Below are 27,443 nucleotides of genomic sequence, written 5' to 3'. Positions count from 1 at the left end.
TATTGTCTGTCTTTTCTTCCAGTGTCAGAGTGGACAGGGCCCAAATCAATAGCTTTGATGACAGGGATAATATTAAATTCCTGCAATATTGGACAGATACTCATGGGAGGACTGGGCTTTGTCATTCAAGACTGGCGCACACTGCAACTGACAATGTCTATACCCTTATTCATCCTCTTCTTGTTCTCCAGGTATGGGCAATCTCCATATTAATTGCCTATAAGGGAGGTGGTGGTGAGAGCAGAGAGGAGAATCCTGACACTTGGGATCTATTTGTTCCCTGGCCTGGTCCTGAGATATGGTCTTCATTAGTACCTACTGTGACTTTTGAGGATAAAAAAAGGAATAGAAGGATGAGCTACCTGGGAGGTTGCAAATTATTAATCCTTGTTGCATAGCAGACACAGAATTATCATGAAATCATCTTTCTTGATAAAAAAATAACATACCCACTTATTTATAAAGCAAGTATACTATATTATGTTTTTAACTTTGGAAATAACTTTGTGTGGTGGAAATTACTTGAGGGTTTTTTCTGATTATAAGAAAGATTGGACAAAAGGAAAAAACAAAAAATTTATCTCAATAAATATTTGAAATTAGAAGAGCATATTTTCTCTATCACTAAGAATTGGCATGGGGGTGATTTCCACAAAAATGACAGAATAAAGACCTCCAAAACTCAGTTGCTCCATAACAGCAAAAGAAAAAGGCAAAATTTTTCAGAATATGCTTTTTCGGAACTCTGGAAATGAACTAACAGTTCACAGCAAGTCAAGGAATCATTGGTTCAAAAAAAATGAATAAATTCCAGTAAGAATAGTGACTGTTAAAGTGTTTTAACATGTCCTAGTCCCATTTCTTGCTCCCCAGCTATGCTACAGCATTGAAAAATGATGACTTACATTCTTAGTAAAAGAGAGAGAAGAACAAATCTGGAGTTATTTCAAGGCTTCATTCACAAAGAACTGTCAGTATTTGACCTTCCTGGTGGTTTCCCCAACATCCCGTTTGGAAAGTAGTCTATATTTGACCAACAAGAAAGTCCTCTCCTCACACGGAGTTGGTTAAATATTTACTGGCAAGTGTTTTGAGGTCACAGGTTGGCTGAGTTGATGGATAACAATTATGGGAACAACAGACTAATAAAAAAGTTAAAATGAGAAGCTGAGGAGGAAATATCTATACTGGCTGTGAAAATCTCCAAATTATTCCTTGGAGTGTAGAAGGTGATGTTCAAGTGGAGGGCTGCGTGCATACTCATGAAAGTCTAGAGAATGCCCTAGCTCTCTCCTCTGGATGACCTGGAGGCTCTGTACAAGCAGTAAGGGAAGGCAAAGTTAGATATCAGACTGCCTGGCTGCACTTTGAAGGCATGCCCCAACAGACATTCAGAGCCTCTCAGGAAAGTCTGAGACATTTATTGGTTTCATGAGCTGACCACTAAGCTAACCAAGTACTGACTTCAGTGGCCACATGTGGAAAAGGATACAGATTTTACACAATTCATTCACAAAAATTCACTAAACAAACAAACTACAACAAGCAGCTGCAAGAACAGCAAACACTGGGAAAGGGGGGAAGAATCTGACTTTCAGAGTTGCCACATTATAGTCTTTAAAAAATGCAGTTTTCAACAAAAGTTCTGAGCCATGCAGAGAAACAAGAATGTATGACTCTTACACAGGAAAAAAAAAAGCAGTCAATTTAAACTGTATCTGAGAAAACCCAGATGTTGGCTTTTTAGACAAAGGCTTAAATCTACTATATTAAATATTCTCAAGACAAAATAAAATATCCACAAAAATTAAAGAACTGAAAAAAAATTATGAGAAAGATATCTCACCAAACAGAATATGAGGGAAGATGGAAATTATAAAAAGGAGCAAAATAGAAATTCTGGAGTTGAACTGTACGATAACTGAAGTTAAAAAATCACTAGAGAGCCTAGTGACCAGCACATTGGAGCTGGCAGAAAATAAGCAATGAATTTAAAAAGAGGTCAGTTGAGATTATCCAGTTCAATGGCCCAAAAAAAAGAATTAAAGAAAATGAACAGAGCCTCGGACCCTGTGGGACTCCAGGTGTACCAACAGATGCATAATGAAAGTCCCAGAAGGAGAGAGCAGGGAAATGTGTGGAAATATATTTGAATAAATAATGGCTGAGTGATTTCAGTAAGGTGGCAAAATAGGAAGACCCAGCCTTCGACCATCCCAAGAGAAATGCCTATTTAACAACACTATATGGGCCAAAATACCTTTAGGAGAGGTCCAGAATCCAGTGGAGAGTTTGTAGTACTCCAGATGAGCACAAAACTGAGAACAGCTGCAAAAACAGTTAAGACAAGCAATTTGACTTTACTGGCATCAACACCCACCCAAAGCCAACACAGCTCAGCACTAAGAGAGGACACCTCAGCCTGTGATTTCTCACTCAGGGGATAGAGAAATGGGAGTGTGCATTCAACATCCCACGCCTTTCAGGGGACTGCTTAATCTCACATGGAGCACTGACAGAAAGAGCATAGTTCACACACCTGGGGCAGAGAAGAATGAAGAAAAGTGGTGGTGGATTATTGCTGCTGGAATAGAAGACACAGTCAAAGGAATAAAAATATCTATAGTAACTGAACCTAAAGAAGTTGAAATCTATTCATTTCCTTAACAATATTCAAAATAATCATCTTAATGAAGTTCATCAAGTAAAGATCTCCTGTTACTCATATATAGACAACTAAATGAAATCAGGAAAATAATACATAAACAAAATGAGAATATCACCAAAGAAATAGAAAACAAAGCAAAATAACCAAACAGAAATTCTGGAGCTGAAGACTACGGCCACTGAAATGAAAAAATTCAAAGACCTTCAATAGCAGATGTGACAAATGTGAAGAAAAAATTGGCAAACTCAAACAGGGGCTACTTGAAATTATCCTGTGAGAGGATCAAAAAGAAAAAAGGATGAAAAAGAGTGAAGAATGGCTAGTGGACTATGGGACATCATCAAATGAACCAATATATGGATTATGGGAGCCTCAGAAAGAGAAGAGAGAGAGAAAAGACCAGAAAGCTTATTTAAAGAAATAATAGCTGAAAATTTCCCAGATCCAGGAAGGAAATGGACATCCAGATCATGAGGCCCAAAGGAACCCAAATAGGAAAAATTCAAAGAAGTCTACACAGAGATCCATAATCAAATTGTGAAAAGTCAAACACAAAGAGACAATTTAGAAAACAGCAAGAAGAAAGTGACTCATCACATACAAGCGAGCTCCAATAAGGCTATACACAGATTTCTTAGCAGAAATCTTGGAGGCCAGAGGGAGTGGAACAATATATTCAAAATGCTGAAGCAAAAATAACTGTCAACCAAGAATAACATACCCGGTGAAACTGTCCCTCAGGAAAAAGGCAAATGAAAACTTTCCCAGATAAACAAAAGCTGACTGAGTTCATCATCACTACATCTGCCTTCAAAGAAAGGCTAAAGGTAATTCTATTATTTGAAATAAAACAATCTTCAACAGCAATCCAGAAGCACTGGAAAGTATAAAACTCACTAGAAAAGATAAACACAATAAAAAATACAGAATTGTAATACAATAATCGTGGTGTACAAATTACTTTTAATTTTCATATAAAAGTAAAAAGACAAAATATTTGTTTGTCTTAAAGTTTAAAAGCCCTCAAAACATTTTTTAAATTATTTTATTGAGGTCATATTGACTTATAACATTGTGCAAATTTCAAGTGTACATTATTATACAACGTTTCTATATTTCTGTAGAAATTGCATCATGTTCACCACCAATAGTCTAGTTTTTACCTGTCACCATACATATGTGCCCTTTTACCCCTTTCACCCTCCCCCAACTCCCTTCTCTTCTGGGAGCCACTAATCTGTTCTCTTTACCTATATGTTTGTTTATCTTCTACATATGAGGGAAATCATACAGTAATTGTCTTTGTCTGACTTATTTTGCTTAGTATAATATCCTCAAGATCCATGTATGTTGTTGCAAATGGCATGATTTTGTCTTTTGAGTAGTATTCCATTGTATATATATACCACATCTTGTTTATCCATTCATCTTTTGATGGGCACTTGGGTTGCTTCCATGACTTGGTATTGTGAATAATGCTGTGACTGACCATAGAGGTGCATATATCTTTTTGAATTATTTATTTCATGTTCTTGGGATAAATATCGAGTAGTGGAATAGCTGGATAATATGGTACTTCTATATTTAATTTTTTGAGAAATCTCCATATTGTAAATGGACAAGTAAAACTACCTCTATTTGCAGACAACATGACCCAAAATATAGAAAACCTTAAGAGTAGACACACAGACACACACATACAGACAAACACACATTCCACACTATTAGAACTATGAACAGGTAAGAAAGGTTGTAAGATACAAGATTAATTTAAAAAAGTGATTGATCAGTTGTACTACTCTACACTAGTAATGAATAATCCAAAAATAAAATTACAAAAAACAATCCGTTTGCAATAGCATCAAAAATAATGAAAACACTTAAGAATAAATTTAACAAAAGAAGAGCAAGACTTGAACAATGAAAACTATAAGCCATTGTTGAAAGAAATTAAAGACTGAAACAAACAGATTGAAAGACATTTTTGACATGGAAAAATTGGTGTACATATTAAATGCAATTGCTATCAAAATCCTTTTTGCCTTCCTATGAATAAATGGACAAGTTGAGCCTATAATTCATAGTGGCATTCATCAATTCCAAAATTGCCAAAACAATCTTGAAGAATAAGAAAAAAATGAGAGGACTACATTTCCTGATGTTACAACTTACTACAAGCTACAGTATTCAAGACAGTTAACTATGAGGAAAGGAGATAGATAGATGATAGATAGATAGATAGATAGATAGATAGATAGATAGATAGATAGATAGATGATAGATAGATAGATATTGAGATCCCATAAATTAACCCACACTACCCATAAATATACTCTGTACAATATAGTAGATTAATTTTTTACCAAGGTGTCAAGACCTTTCAATGGATAAAGAATAGTCTGTTTAGGCATGACATCAGCATCATGGCAGTGAGTTGTTCCCTTGGTTTCTCCCCTTTAAATTACAACTAAATGGACATTCATTAACCAGCAGAGGATTCCCTGCACCACACAAAAGGACATCTGAGAGATCCAAGCAACTATACACCTGAAGGTGAGAGGTCTGGATCCCCAGAGGCAGTGGAACAAGGGGAGTGTACCCATCCCCTTCCCTGTGTGATCCTCATACAGCAGTCAGGTGTGACTATAAGAGAAGGCAGAGACAGCTTGGCTTGCACGAACACTTTCAGAGTTGCAGCCTGGTCCACGGGACCACCTACTGTACCATGGCAGCCTCACAGGTGGGAATGCTCTACACCAAGTGGTGTCAGCTCAGACCACACAAAGGTGCTCACCCTCAGAGCACAGTGCACACATGAAGGCACTCCACCCACTCAAAAGGCGGCCCCACCAACAGAGCATAGCAGCACACAAGACCACTCAGTGGTGTCTCAGCCACCATGTGGGTATCCCTTTCCCCTAGAGCACTACAGTCAAGAAGGTGCCTCACCTGCTAATAAGGCACCACCACCCATGGAGCACAGCAGCCCACAGAACCCACTGAGTAGCAGCTAAGCCTCTCAAAGTCACCACTCCCACCTAGTGCACATCAGCTCAGCCAGTCTGCTGGTGAACACAGAGGTCCCGCCTATGGTGTCTGACCCACATGCCCAGCAGAGAGCCCATGCCCACATGAGCACAACCTGAAAAGTGACTGTGGCCAGCCTGGGCAAACACAGGGTAGCCCTACCTGCACAACTTCCAGCAGATGGGGCAGGATCAGAAAACACAGCTCCTGCTCCCCCCCCCCCCAGCAGTGGCAGGTAGAATCTGTGACCTGATACTACACATGCACTGCCAAAGGATCAATTCATCAAAAATCATGAAGAACTACAGCAAAACTTCAGAGCAGAAGGAAAATGACAAATCTCCAGAAACCAATCTTGAAATCATGGAAATATACAATCTAAATGATAGAAAATTCAAAATAGTTGTCATAAAGAAACTCAATGAGTTATAAGAAAACTCAGAAAGACAGTTCAATGAGCTCAGGAATAAAATTAATGAACAAAAGGAATACTTAACCAAAGAGATTAAAACCTTAAAAGAAAGAAAAAGAAAATCTCAAAATGAAAAACACAATTAATGAGATAAAAAAATAATCTAGAAACCATAAAAAATAGAGCTTACTTATGGAGGACAGAATTAGTGAATTAGAGGACAGAAATATAGAAATGCTTCAGGTAGAGGAGGAGAGAGAATTAAGATTTTTTTTAAATGAAGAAATTCTTTGAGAAATATCTGACTTGATTAGGAAAAGCAACATAACAATTAGAGGCATTCCAGAGGGAGAAGAGGGCCAGAAAGGAGCAGCAAGCTTGTTCAAAGAAATAACAGCTGAGAACTTCCCAAACCTGGTGAAGGAACTGGACATACAAGGTCATAAAGCCAATACAACTCAGAATTGCACCAATGCAAAAAGACCTTTTCCAAGGCATATAATGTTAAAACAGTCAATGACATAGAAAAAATATTAAGGGCAGCAAGGAAGAAGAAAATAATCTGCAGATAAATGCCATCAGACTTTCCACGGATTTCTCAGCAGCAACCTTACAGGCTAGGAGAGAATGGAGTGATATACTCAAAATACTGAAAGACAGGGGCTGGCCCCGTGGCCGAGTGGTTAAGTTCGTGCACTTCGCTGCAGGCGGCCCAGTGTTTCGTTGGTTCGAGTCCTGGGCACAGACATGGCACTGCTCATCAGACCACGCTGGGGCAGCATCCCACATGCCACGGCTGGAAGAACCCACAACGAAGAATACACAACTATGTACCAGGGGGCTTTGGGGAGAAAAAGGAAAAAAATTAAATCTTTAAAAAAAAAAATACTGAAAGACAAAAACATACAGCCAAGAATATACTATTCAGCAAAACTATCCTTCAGATTCAATGGGAAAAGCAAAGCTTTCCCAGATAAACAAAAGCTGAGGGAGTTTATTGCCACTAGACCTCCCTTGCAAGAAATTATGAAGGAAGCCCTCCTACCTGAAACAAAAATGCAAAGGTTTACAAAGCCTTTAGAAGGAGATAAACAGACAAAGAAAATTAGAAAATTGCAGTTCTATATCAGAAAAGATTAGCAACTACTTAAGTATAATATAAAAGATAAAGGATAGGAAAATCAAAACAACTATAAACACTCCAATTTAGTCAAAAACTCACAACTCAGAAAAGAAGAATTTGTGACAATGGTAGCTCAGACAGGGAAGAGGAAAGGGATGGAACCAGCTTAGGCTAAAGAAGATAAGAGGCTCTCAGAAAATGGACTGTCTCATCTATGAGATATTTTATACAAACTCACAGTGACCACTAAACAAAGAATCAGAATAGAGCCACAAATCATAAAGAGAAAACTGAGAAAACCATCACAGAAAACTGCCAAATTGAAATGGCAGTCAGAAATACAAAGGAAGAGAAACAATGGAAATATAGAACAACCTAAAAACAATAGATAAAATGGCAGCATTAAGCCCTCATATATCAATAATCACTCAAAAAGTAAATGGACTGAATTTTCCAATCAAAAGACACAGAGTGGCTGGATGGACTAAAAGAAAATACCTAACAATATGCTGCCTCTAGGAAACACATCTCAGCTATAAATACAAAGATAAGCTCAGCGAGAAGGGATAGAAGACAGTACTTCAAGCAAATGGCAAGCAAAGAAACCAGATGTTGCCATACTTATATCAGACAAAGCTGACTTCAAGATAAAAAGAACAATGAGAGATAAAAGGGGCAGGATATAATAATAAAAGGGATATTCCACCAAGAGGAAATAACACGTGAATATACGTACACCTAACACAGGAGCAGCAAAGTGTGTAAAGCAACTATAACAGACCTAAAAGGAGAAATTAACAGCAACACAATAATAGTGGGGACCTCAACACCCCACTTACATCAATGGACAAATCATCCAGACAGAAAGCCAACAAGGAAACAGTGGCCTTAAATGAAACAAGAGACTAGATTGATTTAATAGATATATAGAGAATATTCCATCCAAAAGCAGCCGAATACACATTCTTCTCAAGTGCACATGGAACATTCTCAAAGATAGACCACATGTTGGGAAACAAGGCAAACTTCAATAAACTTAGGAAGATTGAAATCATATCAAGCATTTTTTCCTACCACAATACTATAAAACTAGAAATCAACTGCAAGAAAAAAGCTAGGAAAGCCACTCCAATATTTGGAGACTAAGCAACATGCTACTGAACAGCCATTGGATCAATGAAGAAATCAACGGAGAAGTCAAAAAATACCTGTAGACAAATGAAAATGAAAATACAATACATCAACTCTTATGGGATGTGGTAAAAGTGGTGCCAAGAGAGAAATTTATGGCAATACAGGCCCACCTCAACAAACAAGAAAAATCTCAAATAAGTAATATTAAACTACACATAACAGAAGTAGAAAAAGAAGAACAAACAAAGCCCAAAGTCGGCAGAAGGAGCGAAATAATAAAAGTTAGAGCAGAAATAAATAAAATAGACAGTTAAAAAACAATAGACAGGATTAACAAAACTAAGAGCTAGCTCTATGAGAGGATAAACAAAATTGACAAATCCTTAGCCAGACTTACTAAGAAAAAAAGAGAGAAGACTCAAATAAATAAAATTCAAAATGAAAGAGGAGAAATTACAAGGGAAGCCACAGAAATACAAAGGATTACAAGACTATGCTATGAAAAATGATATGCCAACAAATTGGATAACCAAGAAAAAAATGGATAAATTCCTGTAGTCATACAACTTCCCAAAACTGAATCAAGACGAAAGAGAATATCTGAATAGACTGATCACAAGTCAAGAAATTGAAACAGTAATCAAAAACCTCCCAAAAGACAAAAGTCCAGGACCAGACGGCTTCTCCGGAGAATTCCACCAAACATTCAAAGAAGATTTAATACCTATCATTCTCAAATTATTGCTAAAATTGAAGAAGACGGAATACTTCCTGACTCATTTTATGAGGCCAACATTACCCTGATACCAAAACCAGACAATGACAACACACAGAAGGAAAATTACAAGCCAATATCACTGATGAACACAGACGCAAAAATCCTCAACAAAATATTGGCAAAACAAATACAGCAATACATTAAAAGGATCATACACCATGACCAAGTGGGATTTACACCAGGGACACAGGGATGGTTTAACATCTGCAGATCATTCAACGTGATACACCACAGTAACAAAATGAGCAATAAAAACTACATGATCATCTCAATAGATATGGAGAGAGCATTTAGCAAGAACCACATCCATTTATGATTTTTAAAAAACTCTGAATAAAATGGGTATATAAGGAAAGAATCTTAACATGGTAAAGGCCATGTGTGACATACCCACAGACAACAACAAACTTAACAGTGAAAAACTGAAAGCCATCCCTCAGAACAGAACAAGACAAGGATGCCCACTCTTGCCACTCCTATTCAACATATTGCTGGAACTTTGGGCCAGAGCAATTAGGCAAGAAATAGAAATAAAAGGTATCCAAACAGGAAAGGAAGAAGTGAAACTCTTGCTGTTTTCAGACAACATATATATAGAAATTCTAAGGTATACACAAGAAAACTATTAGAAGTAATCAACAACTACAGCAAAGTTGCAGGGTACAAAATCAACTTACAAAAATCAGTTGCATTTCTATACACTAATAATGAACCCAGCGGAAAGAGAAGGCAAGAGTATAATCTTTGACATCTGTCTTAGCATCTTTTCAAATATGATGTGTGCCCAGGCAAGGAAAACAAAAGGAAAAATAAACAAATGAGACTACATCAGATTAAAAACCTTCTGCAAGGCAAAGGAAATCATGAACAAAAAGAAAAGACAACGCACCAAGTGGGAGAAAACATTTACAAATCATATATCCAACAAGGGGTTAATTTCCAAAATATACAAAGAACTCATACAGCTCAAGAACAAAAAACAAACAAGCCAATCATAACATAGGCAGAGGATATGAACAGACATTTCTCCAAAGAAGATATACAGATGGCCAACAGGCACATGAAAAGATGTTCAACATCACTGATTATTAAGGAAATGCAAATCAAAACTACAATGACATATCACCTCACACCTGTCAGAATGGTTAAAGTTACCAAGACAAAAAAATAGCAAGTGTTGGAGAGGATGTGGAGAGAAGGAAATGCTCATACACTGCTGGTGGGAATGCAAACTGGTGCAGCCACTGTGGAAAACAGTATGGAGATTTCTGAAGAAATTCAAAAAATAAATACTATATGATCCAGCTACCCCACTACTGGGTATCTATCCAAAGAACATGTAATCAACAATTCAAAGAGATTTATGCACCCCTATGTTCACTGCAGCATTATTCACAATAGCCAAGATGTGGAAGCAACCCAAGTGCCCATCAAGTGATGAATGGATAAAAATGTTCTATATATATACATATATATAGAACAATGGAATACTACCCAGCTGTAGAAAAGACAAAATGGTCCCATTTGCCACAACATGGGTGAACCCTGAGGGTATAAAGTTAAGTGAAAACGCCATATGATTTCATTCATATGTGGAAGATCAACAAACACATAGATAAAGAGAATAGATTAGTGATTACCAGACTGGAGAGGGGTGGAGAGTGGGCAAGAGGGGTAAAGGGGCACATATATTTGGTGACAGACAAGAATTAGACTATCGGTAGTGAGCATGATGCAGTCTCTACAGAAACTGACACATAATAATGTACAACTGAAATTACACAACGTTATGAACAAACATGACCTCAGTAAAATAACTGAAAAAAAGAATAGCCTGCTTAACAAGTGGTGCCATGACAAATGTATAACCATATGCAAAAGAATTATTTTGGACCCCTACCTCACATCACATAAACATTAACTCAAAATACATCAAAGACCTAAATGTAATAGATAGAATTATTAGAAGAAAACATGGAGGTGAACCTTTGTGAACTCAGACTAAGCAACTGTTTCTTAGATACCGCACGAAATACACAATCAACCAAAGAAAAAAATAGATAAATTATACTTTATCAAAATTTCTTTTTAAACATGAATGTCAAAGGATACTATCAAGAAAGGTGGGAAACCATGCCCCACACACTGCCTGTGGATGTCTCCCAATATCGTCCTGTGATTATTTGTTTTCCCTAATGAGAAACTGAGTTTCCATTCAAGAGTAAATCCCAAGCATTGTTCTATATTAAATGGAAGGGAAAGGAATCTCAGGTTAAATGTCATGTGGAAGATAAGCAATTGAATAATTACTGCACGTGCATTGTATTCTCTCATCAGGAGTGTGCTGGAGTCGGCGCAGTGGCTGATTATTACCAATCAGCTAGATGAGGCCTTAAAGGAGCTTAGAAGAGCTGCACATATAAATGGGAAAAAGGATACTGGAGAGACCCTGACCATTGAGGTGATCTGGAAAGGGAGCTGGTTATTGGGGTGAAATGAAGATACGACCTGGCGATCATACTAGTCTGGGTTCCTGTGGTGACTACTGGGCCAGAACTAGAATGCTGTGAATGGGTCTTAAAGTTTGTCCTGGTTCCCTGTGGATTCACCACTGCAGAGGGAGGGGCATTGCAAAAAACATATCTCATCTTTGTCATGGATTTGCACATAGCTATTGCAATTCACTGGCAGAAGTGCACTTAATTGTTAAAGAAACAAGCAGTTGCTCTTACCCTATTCATGTAAGGGAAAGCAATCAAGCACAATTCATGTATCACTATTTCACTAACTCATGGTCCCATTTAGGGGAAATAAGAAAGTCAATGAAAGGAAGGGTAATTCACCATGCGGAAGATAGCTTTAGGGCATAAGATTTTAACTTTCATGCGTTTATTCAATAATTCAATAAATATTAAGCACCAAATATAAGCCGAATCTGTTCTACACAATGTGGCTATGGCAGTGAAATAGATAAAAGTCTTTTTCTTTTGTTATTTACAATCTCCTCATTAGAAAGTACCAAGATTGTGCCTGAGTAGGAAAACTTCTGAGAAGCCTTTATTTTTTTTTGGAAGTTTCTCTCCTCTTGCCCTGGATGCCAGCTCCTGACATGGCTCATTCAAGCTCTTTCTTACTCATTTACAAATACTTATGTATTCGCACCAGCATGGTGCTAGATATCAATAAGGGAATAAGTTAGAGACTCTGTGCTCAAAGAACTTACATTTTACTATGAGACACAAAAGTTAAGAAATCGTAATATAGAATAGGTGTTATGACAAGGTTGTATGCAGAGTGCTTTTGAGACAAGCTAGAGAAAGTATCTACTCTAGCTTTAGTGGGCCAGGAAAGGATTAGGAGTTAGCTGGTAAAGACGAGGAGGGTCTGGCACTGTGGCCTACTGGTTAAGTTCAGCGTGCTCCATGTTGGCAGCCCAGATTCACGGGTTTAGATTCCAGGTGTGGGCCTACATCACTGGTCAGCCATGCTGTGGCAGCAACCCACACATAAAATAGAGGAAGACTGGCACAGGTGTTAGCTCAGGGCTAATCTTCCACAGCCAAAATAAAAGGAGGGAGAAAGGCATTTTTCAAGTATCACATGAACTGGTTCATAGAGGTACAATTGACAGAAGCCCATATCAGCCCTGAAAGTGAGAAAATGCCCTTTGGAAGAAAATGTTAGTAAAGAAAAACCCAAAGTTTCTACCCTCTGGTTCCAAATGATTCCCTCCCTCTGAGATGCAAAATAAATTGACACCTGCCCAATGTCCCCAAAAGTCTTACTGCATTATAGCATATGCTCAACGTCAGAATCTTAACATTTAAATGTGGTCCAAGTATGAAGGAAACTCTTTATTTATGGTTTTTTTAACTATAGCACCTTTTTATATATAGATCTGTGAAACTAAAGAGACAAGACACCTGTCCCCAACACATCCAACATACAATGATGATACAGGCATGGGATAGCTATTGTTGACATTCTTATTCAAAAGTGAAGAAAATGTGAGACCTGAAGGAGTCGAGGGCTATCTGAAATCCAGCTAGGCAAATGTTAGAAGTTCCTTAATTGTGTTTCTAGACATGGAAATAGTTCCATTTCACAAAAATAGAAATCAATTGGCTCTCAGCTCCAGACATAAGCCCTTCTCTACCTTGGGCTTCTGGTGAGATGGCTGAGAGACAAGACGCTTAAGTATCCTAGAAGTACATCCTTAATATCTTTAAAGAGTTCTTTTTGTTTCTGAATAATACACTGACCCTTTGATCTTTCTGTGACCTTGAGAAAAGTTGTATAATCACATGCTGGACTTCATCTCTAGACCAGGCTTTATTTCTAGGCCATGTTTTCCTGACAGTGCTCCAAAGCCATTTCTTAACATTGGCATCATTTGGGATTTGGAGAGGCTGAAAATCTTCAAAACCATCAAGTCCTAGCTCATTTTTGTTTAAAAGTTTTTGCTCAATTTTATTCCTCCTCTTGAATTTTATTATTAGCATCAAGAATAAATCAGGAGGCATCTTCAATACTTTGACTGGAAATCCCCTTAGCTAGAACATCAAGTTCGTTAAGTACAGGCCTGCTTTCCACATAACTACAGATGATGATGTTCGTAAATTTATGCCACTACATAGCAAGAATTCCCTGCCCTCCAGTTTTCAATAACATGTTTATCACTTCCTATTGGGCTCTCAAAACAGCCTGCTCAAGGTACAGATTTTTATTAACAATCTGGCAAAGCAATATAGGCTTTCTCTATCACAGTTTTCAAAAACCCTCCCAGCCTCCACCCACTGCCCAGTTCCAAATCCATTCTCAAATTTTTAGCTCTTTGTTATAGTAGCACTCCCTTCCCAGTACCAGCATTAGAATTAGTTATCTCTTGCTGTGGAACAAGTTACCTCAAAATTTGCTGACTTAAAACAGGAATCTGGATAGGGATTAGCTGGATTTTCTGCTTGAAGGTCTCTCACAGTTTGCGATCAAGGTGTTTGCTGGGGCGGTGGTATCATTTGAAGACTCCACTGGGAAGGATTTACTTTCAAGCTGACTTACATGATTGTTGTAAAGGACACAGGTCCTCTTAGACTGTTGGACTAAGGATCTCATTTCCAGTCATACGTGTCTCCAACAAGACAGGTGTTTCTTGAAAGTGTACAGACCAAGAAGACAATACAGGGGATTCAGCAAGATGGAAGTCATGGTTTTTTCTAACCTACTCATGGAAATGCTAATGCATAATTTTTGCTGTACTCTATTTGTTAGAAGCAAGTCACTATATCCAACCCACACTCAAGAGGAGGGGTTACATGGGAGTATGAATACCAGAGATGGGGATCAGCGAAGACCATCTTTCAAAGCTGCCAACCACGGCTTTCCTATGAAAAAAATTCTCCTTTATTCAACTCTATATTCTCTTCACCTTGATCTGGGACCCTTAGAATTTATTCCCATATCTACTCTCCTGCTAGGATGTATTGGCTTCCTATTTGAGTATTTTGTGCATACAGGCCCCTTTCCTACTTTAACAGACCAAACACTTTCCAAGCTAAATAATATTTTTTTCTTAACTCTAGTTATTAGTCTGGTAGGAAACAAATGGTGACAGATCATTGAGGGTGGGCATCTATTTATCTGCAAAGCACAAAGCTCTGCATCATTTTAAAGCAATGCAGGAGCACTAGCTTCTAACAGAGAGGAATGGTCTGCTTTTCAGACCAAGCAATACAAGTGACTGTAGGGATTCAAAAGGATTAAATGCCTCAACTCAGATATACCTATCACAATATTAGAGTCCTACTTCCTCTCAACTGGGGCCATGAGCTTGACAAAGGAAACCACCCAAGTTTCAGATTTTTCAGTTCACCTAAAGATACTCTTAAAAAAATCCTGGAGCTTGATCTTCAGTGTTTTCTACCCTCCACCTGTGGGAGATGAGGGTCTCTTTATATGCATCGTCTGAGTTTTACATTTCACTGTTTGTTGATAGTCATTCACCATCAGTCTTTAATTGTCTTTCTTAAATGCATCTATGGCCCTTCACAGTAGCCATCCAATTCCAAAGTCCTGGTAATTATTATTTTTCTTGAAACCCTCAAAATCCTGAATCATACACATACCAGTGTATTGCCTTCCACCAATATCCCATCCCTGTTCACCACCAGTGAAATTTTTAATGATTGTACCACAACTGCATGCCCCAACTACCACTAGTTACAGCATATTCTATGCTAGGATGATCTAGTTCTGAATTCTCATTGTGGCATTGACTTCTTTGATCACTCCCGGCCAGTAGCAGTGGATCTAAGGCCCAGTTCCTCAGGAACTGGGAAATCTGAGATTTGGGTACAGGAGGTTTATTGGGGAGTTCTTTCAGGAACAGTATAGGAGTGAGAGCACAGGAATGGACAAAAAGAGAAGTCAAAATGCAATACAGTTGCAACAGAGTCCCCAGCTAACCCTGCAGGGAACTCTGGAGCCAGGATAGCGCATCAGATTTTCTCTGCCCAAGGTAATGAGGCCTAGCTTCATATGTCTGAAGTTATCAGCCATTGGATGAGAACAGGGGAGTGGCCCATGTGAGGAGGATCTCTTCATCTAAGGGCAGTTCCCAGAGAAGGCCACAACTGAGAGACATCAGCTGTCAAAATTCCAAGAAATTGGAGAAGTGAGTGTCTTAGACTTGAATGGGAAATCTGAGTAGAACACAACAGCATCCACTAAATTCAGGATTAGCAAACTTTAGCCTATGGGCCAAATACAAACTAATACCTGTTTTTGAAAGTAAAATTTTATTGGAATATAGCCAAACCCATTTGTTTCCATATTGTCTGTGGCTGCTTTTATGCTACAATATCATAATCCAGCAAATGTGATGGAAACTATTGCCTGCACAACCTAAAATATTTACTTTCTGGAGCTGTACAGGGAAAGTCCGCCATCTCCTGCACCAAATAACCATAGGTCTGGTATAAGAAATAATGTTGTTTTGAAAAATAATAAGTGCCTACCCCTCTGCTGGTTACATTTCACATTTGAATGTGTGACTTTAGGTAAATCTTAGATAACCTCTGTGAGATAAGTGCAAATTTCATTTTTTAAATGATAAGGAAACTGAGGCCCTGAGATATTAAGTAACCTATCAAGTGGCAGGGCAAGAATTCCAAACCAGGTTTGTCCAACCCTAAAACCAATTCCTTTCCAACCACTGTACCCTACCTTTCATAGTATCTGGCCCAGACATAGACTATACTCTGACAGCATATCCTCTGCTATTTTCTCTGCCTTTAACTCCATGCACTCCAGTCATGAAGGGAGACAGCTTGCCTGGCATGCCTGAAAAAGATTGCTCTGAACAAAACCATAAAGTGGACCCAGTTTTCAAGAAAGCCATGGCCTTGGAAAAGCAGACAATTCCACTTCTAACAAGAGGAGGACAATTCTTTCATGTCCTCTGGATGGGAAAGAAACCTCTCCTTAAAACAAGTACCTTTTCGGGGCTGGCCCCGTGATCGAGTGGTTAAGTTTGCATGCTCCACTGCAGGCGGCCCAGTGTTTCATTGGTTCGAATCCTGGGTGCGGACATGGCACTGCTCATCAAGCCATGCTGAGGCAGCGTCCCGCATGCCGCAACTAGAAGGACCCACAGTGAAGACTATACAGCTATGTACTGGGGGGCTTTGGGGAGAAAAAGGAAAAAAATAAAATCTTTAAAAAAAAAAAAACAAGTACCTTTTCATTGGTTCCAATTTAGACTAAATCATTTTGTCAATGCCTTTTCCCTCTCCCCAGCTCTGTATTTAAACTGACCTCTATCCTGTATAATTCCCTGAATTCCATTTCTCCCTATGCATTTTGTAACTCTCCACACAAGATAGATTGTTTAATGCCCATGTTTCCCACTAGTTGGAAGTGTCCTTGAGGATAGGGAACAACACATCCATCTCATCCTCTAACATTTACCACCATACCTGGTGCTTACTTGCATCTCATAAAGACTTATTGTTATTTTTGTTGTTGAAGTTTGTGAAATCCACCATGAAGCAGGAGTTGGATGAAGGCCAGACCAACGTGTCACTTTTTGATTTGTTGCGTCCACCCAAACTGCGTGTAAGAATCTTCTACCTATCCTTTGTGAGGTAAGTTCCATTTGGTGATGATTAACTTTTTTGTCTTTTTTTATTGAGGTATAATTGATATATATTTGTTTTAGGTGAACAACATAATTATTTGATATTTTTATATATTTCAAAATAATCACCACAATTAGTCTATTTAACATCCATCACTATACATAGTTACAGAATTTTTATTCTTGTGATGAGAACATTTAAGATCTACTCTCTTAACAACTTTCAAATATGCCATACAGTGTTATTAACTATAGTCACCATGCTGTACACTACATTCCCACAACTTATTTATTTTATAACTGGAAGTCTGTACCTTTTGACTCCCTTCACCCAAGCTGAACACAAGAAAGAAGAAAGAATTAAAAAGAACAAGAACAGCCTAGGGGAACTCTGGGACAACATCAAGCACAATAACATTCATATTATGGGTGTCCCAGAAGGAGAAGAGAGAGACAAAGGGACAGGGAATCTATTTGAAGAACTAATAGCTGAAAACTTTCATAACCTAAGGAAGGAAACAGACATCCAAGTACAGGAAGCACAGAGAATATCAAACAAGATAAACCCAAAGAGGCCCACACCAAGACACATTATAATTAAAATGTCCAAAATTAAAGATCAAGAGAGAATCCTAAAAGCAGCAAGAGAAAGGCAGCAAGTGACATACAAAGGAAACCCCATAAGGCTATCAGCTGACTTCTTAACAGAAAACTCACAGGCTAGAAGGGAGTGGTGCAACATATTTAAAGCGCTGAAAGGAAAAAACCTATAGCCAAGAATACTTTACCTGGCAAGGTTATCATTCATAATGGGAAGAGAGATAAAGAGTTTCCCAGACAAGCAAAACTTAAAGGAATTTATCACCAAGAAACCAGTTTTACAAGAAATGCTAAAGGGACTAATTTAAGTTGGAAAGGTAAGACCACAAATAAGAATAAGTGGATCAACTACCTATGAAGGTAATATGAAGGTCAAAAGACAAAAGTACTAAAATTACCTATTTCAATGATAAGAGAGTAATGGAAACATACACACAAAATAAGAGGCTAGATATAATATCAAAAACATAAAATGTGGGAGGAGAGGAGTAAAAGACTACAGTTTTTAAAAAGAGGTCAAACTAAAGACACCGTCAACTCAATATAGATTGCTATATACATAGATTATTATATACGAACCTCATGGTAATCACAAACCAGAAACCTATAATAAATACACAAATAAGTAAGAGAAAGGAATCCAAGCATAATACTAAAGAAAGCCTTCAAACCACAAGGGAAGAGACCAAGAGAAGAAGAAAGGAACAGAGAAGAACTACTAAAACACCCAGAAAAAAGTAACAAAATGGCAATAAATACATACTTATCAATGGCTACTTTAATTGTCAATGGACTAAATGCTCCGATCAAAAGGCACAGGGTGGCCTACTGGATTAAAAAAAAAGGCCCATATATATGCTCCATACAAGAGATACACATCAGACCTAAAGACACTCACAAAGTGAAAGTGAAGGAATGGAAAAAGATACTCTGTGAAAATGGCAAAGAAAGCTGGAATAGCAATACATGTATCAGACAAAGTAGACTTTAAAACAAAAACAGCAACAAGAGGCAAAGAACAGCACTACATGATGATAAAGGGAATAATCCAACAAGAGAATATAACACTTGTAAATATCTATTCACCCAACATAGGGCCACCTAAATCTGTAAAGCAATGATTAACAGACAGAAAAGGAGAAATAGACATTAACACAACATAGTAGGGGACTTTAACACTCCACTTACACCAATGGATAGATCACCCAAACAGAAGATCAATAAGGAACTATTGGCCTTAAATGACACATTAGACCAGATGGACTTAGTAGATATACATAGAACATTCCATTCAAAATGGCAAAATACACATTTTTTTCAAATGCACAGGGAACATTCTCCAGGATTGATGACATATTAGGCCACAAAACAAGCGTCAATAAATTTAAGAAGACTGAAACAATACCAAGGATCTTTTCTGACCACAAAGGTATGAAACTAGAAATCAACTGTAGGAAGATCAGAAAAGCCACAAATATGTGGAGATTAAAGAAAATTCTACTGAACAACGATTGGGTCAATAAAGAAATCAAAAAATACCCAAAGAGAAATGAAAATGAAAATATGACATACCAAAATCTGTGGGATACAGCAAAAACACTTGTAAGAGAGAAGTTTATAGCAATTCAGCCCTACATAAACAAACAAGAAAAATCCCAAATAAACAATCTAACAGTGCACCTTAAGGAATTAAAAAAATAAGAATTTAAAAAGTCCAAAATCAGTAGGAGGAAGGAAATAGTAAAAATCAGAGCAGAAATAAATTAAATAGAGACTAAAATAACAACAGAAAAAGTCAATGAAACCAAGAGCAGGTTCTTTGAAAAGATAAACAAAATTGGCAAACCTTTAGCTAGACTCACCAAGAAAAAAAAGAAAGAAGGCTCAAATAAATAAAATCAGAAATGAAAGAGGAGAAATTACAACAGACCCCTCAGAAATACAAAAGATTATAAGAGAATACTACAAAAAGCTATACACCAACAAATTGGATAATCCAGAAGAAATGGATAAATTCTTAGAATCTTACAAACTTCCAAAACTGAGTCAAGAGGAAAGAGATAATTTGATTAGACAAATCACCAGTAAGGAGCTCAAAAGAGTAACCAAAAACCTCCCAAAAAATAAAAGTCCAGGACAAGATGTCTTCCCTGGTGAATTCTACCAAACATTCAAAGAAGGCTTAATACCTATCCTTCTCAAATTCTTCCAAAAAATTGAAGAGAAATGGAAGCTTCCTAACTTATTCTACAAAGCCATCATTACCCTGATACCAAAACCAGACAAGGACAATACAGAAAAAGAAAATTACAAGCCAATATCACTGATGAACGTGGATGCAAACATGCTCAACAAAATACTAGCAAATCGAATACAACAATACATTAAAAAGATCATACATCATGATCAAGTGGTTTCATTCCAGGGATGGAGGGATGGTTCAAAATCCACAAATCTATCAACGTGATACACCACATTAACAAAATGAAGACTAAAAATCACATGATCATCTCAATAGATGCAGAGAAAGCATTTGACAAGAGACAGCATCCAATTATGATAAAAACCCTAAATAAAATGGGTATAGAAGGAAAGTACCTCAACATAATAAAGGCTATATATGACAAACTCACAGCTAATATCATTCTCAATGGAGAAAAACTGAAAGAGATCCCTCTAAGAACAGGAACCAGATAAGGATGCCCACTTTCACCACTCTAATTTAACATAGTATTGGAAATCCTAGCCAAAACAATCAGGCAAGAAAAAGAAATAAAAAGGATCCAAATTGGAAAGGAAGAAGTGAAACTGTCACTATTTGCATATGACATGATTTTATATATAGAAAACTATAAAGAATCCACTAAAAAAATTTTAGAAATAATAAATGAATACAGTCAAGTCACAGGATACAAAATCAACATACGAAAATCAGCTGCGTTTCTATTCACTAACAACGAAGTAACAGGAAGAGAAATTAATAATACAATCCAATTTACAATTGCAACAAAGAGAATAAAACACCTAGGAATAAACTTAACCAAAGAGGTGAAAGATCTTATACTGAAAACTATAAAACATTGTTGAAAGAAATTGAAGACGACACTCCAGAAGAAATGGAAAGATATTGTGTGCTCTTGGATTGGAATTATTAACATAGTTAAAACATCCATACTTCCTAAAGCAATCTACAGATTCAATGCAATCCCTATCAAAGTTCCAACAACATTTTCTACAGAAATAGAACTCAGAATCCAAAAATTTATATGGAACAACAAAAGACCCCAAATATCCAAACGAATCCTGAGTAAAAAGAAGAAAGCTGGAGGTATCACACTCCCTGATTTCAAAATATACTGCAAAGCTATCGTAACCAAAACAGCATGGTTGTGGCACAAAAACAGATTTTTCTTGTTTGTTGAGGCGCGCCTGCATTGCTATAAATTTCCCTTTGTACTATTTTTGCTGCATCCCATAAGAGTTGGTATGTTTTGTTTTCATTTTCATTTGTCTCCAGGTATTTTTTTATTTCTACTTTGATTTCTTCATTGATCCAATGGTTGTTCAGTATCATGTTGTTTAGTCTCCACATATTGTGACTCTCCCAGCCTTTTTCTTGTAATTTATTGCAATTTTTACAGCACATGGATGGAAAAGATGCTTGATATGATTTCAATCTTCTTAAATTCATTGAGGCTTGCCTTGTTTCCCAACATATGATCTATCCTTGTGAATCTTCCACGTGAACTTCAGAATAATCTGTATTTTGCTGTTTTTGGATGGAATGTTATATATATATGTGTGTGTGTGTGTGTCAATCTAGTCTAGTATTTAATTTAAGGCCACGGTTTCCTTGTTGACTTTCTGTCTGAATGATCTATCCATTGATGCAAGTAGGGTGTTGAGGTCCCCTACTATTATTGTGTTGCTGCCAATTTCTCCTTTAGATCTGTTAATAGTTGCTTTCTATACTTTGGTGCTCCTGTGTTAGGTATACTATGTACTATAGAACACTATATATTCATAAGTATTATGTCCTCTTGATGGAGTGTCCCTTTTATCATTATATCCTGCCCCTCTTTGTCTCTCTTTGTCTTTTTTATCTTGAAGTCTGCTTTGTCTGATACAAGTATGGCAACATCTGCATTCTTTTGCTTGCCATTTGCTTGGAGTGTCGTCTTCCATTCCTTCATTCTGAGCCTATGTTTGTCATTCAAACTGAGACGTGTTTCCTGAAGGCAGCATATTGTTGGGTCTTGTTTTTTAATCGATCCAACCATTTTGTGTCTCATGACTGGAGAAAATCCATTTACATTTAGAGTTATTATTGATATATGAGGGCTTAATATTGCTATTTTATCTCATTTTCCAGTTGTTCTATATTTCCATTATTTCTTTTCCCTTGTATTTCTGACTGCCATTCCTGTTTGGTGATTTTCTGTTATGATTTTCTCAGTTTTCCCTTTATTTATGATTTGTGGCTCTACTTTGATTATTTGCTTAGTGATTACCATTAAGTTTGTATAAAAAATCTCATAGATGTGGGGTTGGCCCCGTGGCCGAGTGGTTAAGTTTTCGTGCTCCACTGCAGGTGGCCCAGTGTTCCATTGGTTTGAATCCTGGGTGCGGACATGGCACTGCTCATCAAACCATCCTGAGGCAGCGTCCCACATGCCACAACTAGAAGGACCCACAGTGAAGATTATACAACTATGTACCAGGGGGCTTTGGGGAGAAAAAGGAAAAAATAAAATCTTAAAAAAAAAATCTCATAGATGAGATAGTGCATTTTTTGATAGCCTCTTATCTCCATTAGCCTAAGCAGGTTTTATCCCTTTCTGCTTCCCCTTATAAGTTATTTTGTCACAAATTCTCTTTTTTGTTGTGAATTTGTGATTAAACTGAAGTGTTTATAGTTATTTTTGATGCTTTCCTTCCCTTTATCTTTTATGTTTTAATTGTTTACTAACCTATTCTGATATAGAGCTGAAATTTTCTGATTCTAACTGAGTATTTATCTCATTGCTCAAGGTTTTCTAAACCTTTTCACTTTAGTTTCAGATGGGAGGGCTCTTTTCAATGTTTCTTGTAAGGCAGGCCTAGTGGTGATGAACTCCTCAGCTTTTGTTTATCTGGGGAAGATTTCATTTCTCCATCATATCTGAAGGATAACTTTACTGGATAGAGTATTCTTGGCTGAAAGATTTTGTCTTTCAATATTTTGAATATATCCTTCCATTCTCTCCCAGCCTGTAAGGTTTCTGCTGAGAAATCCACTGAAAGCCTGATAGGTGTTCCTTTGTAGGCTATTTTCTTTTGTCTTGCTGCCTTTAATATTTTTTCTTTTTCATTGACTTTTGTCAGTTTTAATTTTATATTCCTTGGAGAAGGTCTTTTTGCACTGATATAATTAAGAGTTCTATTGATTTAATAACCTTGTGAGTCTAGTTTCTTCCCCAGTGGGAAGTTCTCCACAATTATCTCTTTGAAGAAGGTCTCTGCTCCATTCTCCCTCCCCTCTCCCTCTGGAATACCTACAATCCTTATGTTGCTTTTCCTAATTGAGTCAGATATTTCTCAAAGAGTGTCTTCATTTTTTTAAATCTTAGTTCTCTCTCCTCTTCTACCTGAAGCATTTCTATATTTCTGTCCTCTAAATCACTAATTCTGTCCTCTATAGCGTCAGCTTTATTTCTTATGGTTTCTAGATTATCTTTTATTAAGAATTGTGTTCTACATATCCAGAATTTCTGTTTGTTTTTTTTTTTTTAGAGCTTCAATCTCTTTAGTGAAGAATTCCTTTGCTCATTAATTTTACTCCTGAGCTCACTGAACTATCTTTGAGTTTTTCTGTAACTCACTGAGTTTCTTCAACTATTTTGAGTTCTCTGTCATTTAGATGGTAAATTTCTATGACTTCGGGATTGGTTTCTGGAGACTTGTTGTTTTTCTTCTGAAGTGTTTCTGTAGTTCTTATGGTTTCTGATGAGTTGACCCTTTGACAGTGCATTTTATGGTAGTATCAAGTAGGAGATTCACCTGCCACCACTGAGGGACAGGCAGGAGCTGTGCTTTCTGAGCCCAACTCATCTGCTGGAAGTTGTGCTTGTAGGGCTGCTCAGTGTTTGTTCAGGCTGGCCTCAGCTGCTTGGTGAGTCATGCACACACATGCAGACAGAGCCTTTGTGCTCTGCCAGTAGGTCTCTGCAGATGGGACCACTGTGCTTGGCAGGCATCCAGCTGAGGTGCTGCATTAGTCAGGAGGGGAGAGGCACTTTCTTTCACACAAGAGCCAGCCTTGCACTCATGGTGGCTCAACTGAGCCACTGTGTTTGATGGCTGGGATCTCTTATAGCGACTGAGCTGCCATCACTCCATGGGGAATGTTCCCAAGGGTGGGGCTGCCATAGCATGATGGGTGCTCCCCCAGGCCAGGCCACCACTCCAAAGGCATTGGAATGCAGGTTGGGCTGCCCCAGTCTCCTCTTACAGTCATGCTGGCCACTGTGTGAGGCCCCACGACCTGGACCACTGCCACCAGGAAGGGGGAGGGGTCTGCTCACTCAGTTCCACCACTTCCTGGGGATCCAGTCTACCCACCTTCAGTTGTATGGCTGCATGGATCTCTCAGACCTCCCACTGTGCTGTGTAGGGAATCCTCTATTTGTTAATGAATGTCCATTTAGTTGTAACTTAGAGGGGAGAGACAAAAGGAAAAGCTCACTCCACCATGAGGCTGACATCACTCTTCCCGTTTTGTTTTGCAGTAATTTATTCCTTTTAATTGTTGGTCTTTTTCCCTCATATGAATATACCGTAAGTTATTTATCCATTCTGCTGTTTATGGATTTGGGTTTTTTCCCACTTGTTGGCTATTATGAATTCCTGGGAGTAAGGCATGTGTATATTTGGCTATAGTCAGCCACAAACAATATTCCAAAGTGCATATATAGTCATCCCTCTGGATCCTTGGGGGAATGGTTCTAGGCCCACCACCTCCCTACCATGGATACCAAAATTCTCTGATGCTCAAGCGCCTTATATGAAATGCATAGCATTTGCATATAACCTATGCACATCCTCTGTATACTTTAAATTATCTCTAGATTGCTTATAATAGTTAATGCAATGTAAATGCTATATAAATAGCTGTTGTATTGTTCAGGGAAAAGTGACAAGAAAAAAGTCTATACGTGTTTCATACAAATGCAGCCATCATGGGTCTTTCAATCCATGTTTGGTTGAATCCCCAGATGCCAAACCCATGGATACAAAGTGCTGATTGTACAAATACACACTCCAACAAGGAAATGTATGAGTTTTGGTTATTCCATATCCTCGCAAATCCTAATTATTCTGAATTATTTGAATGTAGCTCTTCCAATGGCAGTATATGGCATCATATCATGATTTAAACTTGCATTTTCATGATTACTAATGATGTAGAACATCATTTCTCGCCTGAATTTTGTCCATTTTTATTAAATTGTCAATTTTTTCTCAATTATTTCTTTTTTTAGATATAAATTCTAAATTTCCTCCCAGTCTATGGATTACCTTTCCATTCCCTAATGGTGTGCTTTGATGAACTAGATTTTTTATTTTCCATTAATTTCTACTTATTAACCTTTTCTTTTATGGTCGGTGGTGCTGGCATCTTGTTTAAGAAATTTTTGCTACCCTAAGTTTATATAGATATTCTCCTATGTTTTCTTCTCAAAACTTTTATCACCTTTCCTGTTTATGCCTATGATCCATCTCAAATTAATTTTTGTGTAGGATTTGAGATGTGGAAGGGGGTCAAGGTTCATTTTTTCCAGACCCATTGTCAATTTTTTGGTCACAACTTATTGAAAAGACTGTCCTTTCCACATTGAATTTCAGCGACACTTTTGTTGTAAATCAGGTGACTGTATATATGCAGTTTCTCAACTCTCTATTCTGTTGAATTGTTACTATTTCTGCCTTAAATGTTTGTAATAATTCAAGAGTGAATCTATTTGGGCCTAAGTGTTTTTCTTGAAAATTGTTAATTATAGATTCAACTTCTCTAATGAGATAGGACTACTGAGAACTTCTACTTCTACATGTGTTAATTTTGTCAACTTATTTTTTCAAGAAAATTGCCCATTTTACCTTTGTTGTCAAATTTTTTGCATAAAATTATTCACAATTTTCTCTTTGTATCTTTTAGAAAACTGTGAAATATGGAATATTATCCTTTTTTATTCCTGATATTGATAACAAGTGTTTGAACTTTTTTTGATCCACCTTGCTAGGAGTTTCTGAAGTTTAATAATTTTTTCAAAGAATAACTTAATGTGCACTATTGTATGCTTTCTATTTCATTGATTTCTGCTCTTATTTTTATTATTTCTTTGCTTCTACTTACTTGGGTTTGTTTGCATGTGTGTGTGTGTTGTGTTGTGTTTATCCTCCAGGTAAGGAAGCTTAGTTCATTTCTTTCCAAGCTCCCATCTTTTCTAATAAATGCATGCAAAACCATAAAGTTACCTGTTAGCATTACTCATATGTTTTGAGATGCTGTATCTTTCATTCTAAATCAATTCAAAATAATTTCTGATTTGCAGTTTGGTACCTTTTTGACCCATCATTATTTATAAATGGTCTACTTACTTTCCAATTACCTGTGGACACTCTAGATATTTTTGTTATTGATTTCTACTTTCATTCCTCTCTGTTTGGTTCTAGCTTAAGTTCCCCATATGATTTTATTCATTTGGCATTTATTGAGAATTGATTAGTGACCCACAATATAGTTGATTTTGGTAAATATTTAATATGATATTTTTAAAAATAAGTTTTCTACTGTTGCTGGTTGTAGTGTTCTATATACTGAAATTAGATCAAGTTGGATAATGACGTTATACAAGACTTCTACATCCTTGTTGAACTTTTGTTTCCATCTTTTATCAGTAACTTAGAGAGATATTTTTAAATTTTCAACTATGATTGTAGATTAATCTTTCACATTAATTTTGTAAACAATTGCTTCACAAATTTTGCAACTATATTAATTGATGAATGTGGACTTAATATGTCTTCATGTTGAACTGAGGATTTTTAATTTCCCACCACAAATTTAAAAACTGAGATAATTTGTCATCAGATAATAAAAAGTAAATTCTTATAACTCAACATTTTCATTTGTCTCTAACATACTTTTATTCATTGGAACTATTACCTGTACTGGAAGTTATTACTCTGAAAAACTGTCCTTTCCTTTCTGCAGACCAGTAGAGATTCCACCACTTCAGCTGGGGAGAAAAAAAGAGTGGATAACGCAGCTATAGTCATCTGGTCCTTGGTAAAGTTTCTCATCGTAGATTAGGAGACTGTCAACCAGGCTGCCTTCTGGAACTAAAGGCTGGAGTACCTGCTAGTGGAAATACTATAGTCAACAGCAGAAACTAGATGAGTTTTGTCCATGTGTGCAGGGAGAATAATTATTAGTCATGGCACCATTATGATAACACGTTGCTTATCATCATCACCATCATCATCTTTGCCATCATCATCATCATCAGATTCTTAGTAAAAAATAAA

The 27,443-nt window shown here is 37.2% G+C and overlaps 1 protein-coding gene across 2 annotated transcripts in view; it reads left to right on the top strand.

Annotated features, from left to right (window-relative positions):
- SLC22A24 (solute carrier family 22 member 24) overlaps nucleotides 1–27,443 on the top strand; it is a 53,505-nt gene that overhangs the window by 13,796 nt on the left and 12,266 nt on the right. For both annotated transcript variants that reach the window (XM_014729635.3, NM_001434688.1), the window contains 3 exon segments: nucleotides 23–191; nucleotides 11,480–11,603; nucleotides 17,168–17,283. In XM_014729635.3, coding sequence (XP_014585121.1) covers nucleotides 23–191; nucleotides 11,480–11,603; nucleotides 17,168–17,283 — 409 coding nt within the window.

Source organism: Equus caballus, chromosome 12 (assembly GCF_041296265.1).
Source record: "Equus caballus isolate H_3958 breed thoroughbred chromosome 12, TB-T2T, whole genome shotgun sequence".
NCBI lineage: Eukaryota > Metazoa > Chordata > Mammalia > Perissodactyla > Equidae > Equus > Equus caballus.
Note: the sequence above shows the minus strand (reverse complement) of the source record. Positions and strands in the feature narration are given on the sequence as shown.